The 6,000-nt window shown below is 33.5% G+C and overlaps 1 protein-coding gene across 1 annotated transcript in view; it reads left to right on the top strand.

Moving 5' to 3' along the window:
• The first annotated feature begins 2,032 nt into the window (after nucleotides 1-2,032).
• Nucleotides 2,033-6,000, top strand: part of LOC113958776 (nipped-B-like protein) — a 131,185-nt gene continuing 127,217 nt past the window's right edge. Inside the window, exons 1-3 of the mRNA XM_027667317.1 lie at nucleotides 2,033-2,185; nucleotides 4,454-4,619; nucleotides 5,764-5,894. Of these exons, the coding sequence (XP_027523118.1) occupies nucleotides 2,122-2,185; nucleotides 4,454-4,619; nucleotides 5,764-5,894 (361 nt within the window). The 5' untranslated portion in view covers nucleotides 2,033-2,121. The remainder of the gene's footprint in view (nucleotides 2,186-4,453; nucleotides 4,620-5,763; nucleotides 5,895-6,000) is intronic.

Here is a 6,000-nt window from a genome sequence, read left to right as displayed (position 1 = left end):
ATACTGCACAAAGCTGATAATATAAATATTGATAAATGTTGACTCGTTACAGTTGGGGAATGAAAAAACAAAACATAACAAAACTTGTCTGTTTTGACTTGTCTGGCTTGTCAAGCCATAATTATTGCATGATAGGGAAACATTGAAAAGTTTACTTCAGTGGTTTATAAAAACTTTGTGCAAGAAAAGTGCTTATAATATTAAGTTTCTTTGTTTTGCTTGGAATCTGTACATATGTATTAGCAGTGGTGTTATATGTTGTCATTGGTATGGCATAACAAAGAATGAGATAAAGATTATTAAGAAAATGACTGATATTTTGGTTTATATGTATTGTATATGTAACTTGCAAAAATGTGGACTTTTAAAGTAAGCGTAAGCAAATCATGATTTCAGAATCTTCAGTAAACAACATAAATGCTGACAGAAGAAGTCTTACTATTTCATGAATTGTTAACACAGGATCCTGTCTATAATAGGTAAATGTATATACATCAAGTTCATTTAATTTGTCTTCAAAAAATATGCTAAATTTTTGTCATTTCATTAGTATAACAATAGTGGATTGTAATGTGTGATATTTGTAAATTTTTGTTGTTTTGGAAATGCAGTTCAAATTATTGTGATGATCTTTTTTTTGGGGGGTGATGGGTGGTTTTTTTTTTTGTTCTTCTGTTTGTTTTAAATAGTGTGGGCTTCCTTACAATTGGGATCTTTATAGTGACTGAGAACTAGATGAACAAATTCCTTTTCAGTAGTTGAATATAAATTATGCTGTTTTACAGGAAATAAACAAGATAGTTCAGTGGTGACTAAACCTTTTCTTTCTGTGGAGGGGGTGAAACAGTTCCTGGTAGTAGTTTGATGAGAGAATGTTTAATATTAAAGAGATATTTTTAGATAAATTTTGAAATGCTACTACTTTATAAATTGTCCTGGTTTTGGCTGGGATAGAGTTCATTTCTTCTCAGTAGCTGGCACAGTGCTGTGGTTTGGATTCAGGATAACAATAATGCTGATGTTTTGGTTGTTGCTGAGCAGTACTTACCCTGAGTCAAGGGCTTTTCAGTATCTCAGGCTCTGCCAGGGAGGAGCTGCACAAGAAGCCAGGAGGGAGCATGGCCAGGACAGGTGACCCAAACTGGCCAGAGGGATGTTCCACATGATAGAATGTCATGCCCAGTATATAAACTGGAGCCAGTTGGTCAGGAGGGGCTGATTGCTGCTCAGGGACAACCTGGGCATCGATCAGCAGGTGGTGAGCAACTGTACTGTGCATTGCTTGTTTCTCTTGGGTTTTATTCCACTGTCATCTTTGGTTATCTCCCTTTTCATTACAAGTAGCAGTAGTAGTAGTAGTATATTTTACCTTATTTAAATTATTAAACTGTTCTTATCCCATGTGGTTTTGCCTTTTTCTGATTCTCCTCCCCATCCCACCTGGGGTGGGCAGTGGGGGTAATGAACGACTGCATGGCACTTAATTGCTGACTGGGGTTAAACCATGACAAAAATATGCTAAGATTTTGTATTTGTAACTTTGCTTACTGTTTGACTTTTGCACCTGTAAATTATTCCTTTTGTTTTTGCTATCTTCTTGTATGAAAAATATCTCCTCCAAAACTGAGAAGTGAATATAGCAGCTAATTACTTAAACTGATTATGGATTAAGAGCTGTTCACTGCATTATGAGCCAGCAGTTTTATTACTAATTTTTGCATTGGTACCATATAACCTGAGTAAATTTTATTTTGATTGCCTTATGTTGAATCTTTTTTGGTGAAGGGCTCTGCTTCTGAAACCAGAAGCTTGCCTTTTAAATGCTTAATGCCATTTAATATTTAAATTCTACCTTGTTCTACCCACTTTTGACAAAATTGCTTAGAATGCATCTGAGGTTATGGTCTATGTTTCATTTATGTTATTGAATTTAAAATTCTTTTAAGTAAACAGAGTTTTAATTTGGTTTTGTGGTTTGTTTTTTTTTGTGTGTGTGTTTTCTGTGTTTTGTTTTTTGTTTGTTGTTGGTTTTTTTTTTTAGTGCTTGGGAGATGGGAAGTAATGATAGCTGGCACCTGAACTAAAATATCTGTGTAGGCGCTACCATCCCAGAACTTCAGGATGAATGGGGATATGCCTCATGTTCCCATCACTACTCTTGCAGGGATTGCTAGTCTTACAGACCGTAAGTACTCTTTTTTGTCTTTGCTATGTTCCCTTCTACCTCTTCAGTAAATACCTGCATTTTCAAAATACTAAAAACAGTTTTATTTTTAAAGTTCTTAAAAGTAAATCTGTTGAAAACCAGATTTGGTATTAAAATATTTTTTGTCCTTGCTAGAAGTTTAAAAATATATTCAAACAAAATATGCTAATTTAAACATGAAATGAAATGTAGGTTAAAAAAAAAGCCCTGAAGTACACACGGAACATAAAATATAGGAATTCATTGTTCATTTGGAATATCATTCGGTAACATATCTGGGAACCCCACAAATAAAGAAAAACATAAATGATAAAACACTCTAAAACATGCATATCATCATCTTCACTGGAGAGAGAGAAAGATATGATTAGACTGATTTTCAGCTAGAGAGAGTTGTGGAATATGCTGAATATACTTGAAACCTAGTTTCTTAGTTTTGGACAAAGTACAAAAAAGTTACTCTAATTAACAAGTGCGAAGAATGGCTGCTAGAATGGAAATAAGCAGCTGAACCTATGAGGCTTCTTTCTCATCTATGAGTAGATGAGGTGTGTGTACTGTCTTTAAATATGTCAGGAAGACAAAATGCAAGGAAAGAAAAAGAACTATTTACATTAAAAGTTGGTGCTGGCACAAAACCAAATGGTTAGAATCTGACAAAAAATAAATTTCTAGTGGAAACTAAGGAGATTTATCATTACTATAATGAAGTCCTAAAACAACCATTCCAATAAGAGAAATTGGGACAAAGGTGGATCTTTTTTATAAAGTGTAAGCAAGAGTTTATAACTCAGTTGTCTGACTGAGGATAATTGAACTCAGTGATCCAAGTGCTTATTCTGAGCTCTTGTTTTTATTATTATACTGTTGAAATTTGGAGACTTTCCAAGAGACACTAAAAGTATATACCCGGCAATTGAATTTAATTGCCTATAGTAAAAAAAAGTAAATGCATTCAATGGGGGGGAAAACCCACTTTATGTCTTTCTCATATTCTGAATTATCAAATCGGAAGATGCTGCTTATGTATTTTTATATGTATCATTATGTGTGTCTAAATATGGGCCATCAGGATGCAAATCATAAGTTTCTGCGCTATAGACTGTTTTCCAGCACTAAGTATTTGCAGGTAAGGTTCTCAAGTCAAAATACTTAACTGATAGAAGTCACTGGCTAGACTCCCAGTGCAAGAATTTCTTAAAACACTGAACTACCTTTGGTGGGATTAGCCCTTGTGTTAGGTGCATTTCCTTCTTTATCTGTCATATTTCTTTGATGTTCAGAAACTCAAGAGTGTGGGAAAGAGAAAGGCATGTCACTGCTTTACCTTATTCCTCTTTGTGTGAAAAGAAGGTACTGGAATGGACAAGTCTTGTTGCCCTAAAAACATGGAGGACATGATGACTAGAGGCAGTAGAGTAGGCTCAATTTACTAGCTGAATTTATACTGTTTTAATAAATATGTTTAGCTGATCTTACTAATTTTTCTGAGTTTCAAGGCACATTCAGGGTAATCTAATGCAAGTAATGAAAGCTAACTATTTTGATATATTAAATTTTTTTTCAATTGCAGTTTATTTATAAATACAGAATAATATACATTGTATGGGGGGAGAAAAATACTGAAATTCTGCCCATCTCCTGTGGGGTTTTTTTAATAATTTCAAAATATAAAAGAGACAAAAGACTTTTTTGTTCTGTAGCTATTTCTAATGTAATCAGCCTGGGAACTTGAAGTCAGAGTCAGCTTGTTTTTGTGGACCCATGAAAGTGGGTTGTTAAGGTTTTTTTGGTGGTATTTTTTGTTTGTTTGTTTTAAACAACCCTCACCATACAAAGTGGGAACACTAATTAAATCTCAAGGTCAGAATAGAAAACATTTCCTTCCTTACCTTTGTCCATGCTTTCAACTCAAAGAGAAAACTGCCATAACATTAAATAACTTAGTATTCTGGAATGTTTAAAAGTATGTTTTTATTAATAATACTTGCATTAGCACAGTTAAATATTTACAATAATATAATAATATAATTTATGGATTTGACTGCATTACTTTGTGTAAAACAGAGTCCTGCCTTTGTGTGTATGTGTTCATGATTAAAAAAAAATCCAGAAATCTTTTCTATATTTTGAATGTAGTTGTCAGGTTTTCTTTCTTAATCACATGAGGGAGTAAGAAGGTGTCCATCTTTGTATGCTCATGTTTTGTGAAATGATTCTGAACTCCTTTCTGTTTTCTGATAACAGTTTTGAACCAGCTGCCTCTTCCATCACCTTTACCTGCTACAACAACAAAAAGCCTGCTTTTCAATGGACGGATAGCTGAAGAGGTGAACTGCCTTCTGGCTTGCAGGGATGAAAATCTGGTTTCACAGCTCATCCACAGTCTCAATCAGGTGTCAACAGATCACATGTATGTATTTTGAACTTCAACTATATTAGATCATCATCCTTATTACTTGAAATTAAAGTGAACTGAATTGAGAAGGGTGTTTGTGAGAATCTGAAGATTATAACGTGCCATTTTTTTTATTAGACCATCTTAACAGATTACTGCTGTATAGGAATCACTTGTTTCAGTCAGTCAAAATGCTAGTCATTGTCTGACAGACCTTATGTGTAACAAATTTTTTTTTAATAAATCTACTGTTTGTTCCATTCTTACTAGTTAGGAGTGCAAACTTTGTAGTATTGATTGTGCAATAGTCATTTGTGTTCCAATTTGATTAATAATGAACACTGACAAATTATATATACAGTATTATACAAAAATGCTTTTTTGAGACACCCATGCAATATCTATGTCGGTTCTGATTAGATATTGAACTTAAATATTTAAAGAATTGAACCAGCAATTATGCTAATGTCATCTTTTTGTTAATATATATTTTGTTTTTTAATTTTTCACTGGTGTCCTTTGAATTGTCTTATGTTGACAACCCTGTCTTTTTCCTACAAGTTCCAATCTATTATTTTGATCAAATGGAAGTAGCTCTTAAAAGTCATCAATGCAAAGAATAAGTGAAAGTAAGGATGCATTTATAGAAAATCCATTACATTTTTGATGGTTCAAAGGGAATCCTGTGATGTCAAAGATATGCCAATTTCCCTTTTTAAAATAAAAGATTCTCAAAGGATTGGGCTGCAATCTGAATGTTATGCATTCATGCATATTTTATTTTCATTCCTACAACAGTACTTTCTTGATGTTATGACAAAGCATTCTTCTTTTATGGAGAAGTGGACACAAGAAGCTTTTTATAATACTCTGAAACTGACAACCATGTATATATAAGTGCTTATTAACAGAAAATAATTTTGAAGACTAGTAGGAATACCTTTTCTGCCATTCCTTTAGCATGAGAGGAAAAAAAGTAGAGGTAGGGAATAGTGCTTTGAAGATTTGTGGGGTTTTTTTCTATATTTTAACAGTAAAATGTTGTCTTTTTGTTTCGGTTTTGATTGTTTTGGTTGTTTGGGTTTTTTTACTTGACTCATGATTTTTTATAATTTTAAAATACATTTACCTCTTTATTTGCTTACTTCCACAATTCCAGAGAATTGAAAGATAATCTTGGCAGTGATGATCCAGAGGGAGATATACCAGTCTTGCTGCAGGCTGTCCTGGCAAGGAATCCTAATGTTTTCAGGGAGAAAAGCATGCAAAACAGATATGGGGTACAAAGCGGTAAGGATTTTTGATTGACTATTGATTGTTTTTATGTTGTTCTGTAAGTTTAGGGGGCTGGTACTAACCACAAATATATATGGAGCACAACTGTGATATTTATGCC

Source organism: Corapipo altera, unplaced genomic scaffold (assembly GCF_003945725.1).
Source record: "Corapipo altera isolate COAL_440 unplaced genomic scaffold, ASM394572v1 61209, whole genome shotgun sequence".
Taxonomy (NCBI): Eukaryota; Metazoa; Chordata; class Aves; order Passeriformes; family Pipridae; genus Corapipo; species Corapipo altera.
This window is presented reverse-complemented; position numbering and strand designations above follow the sequence as displayed.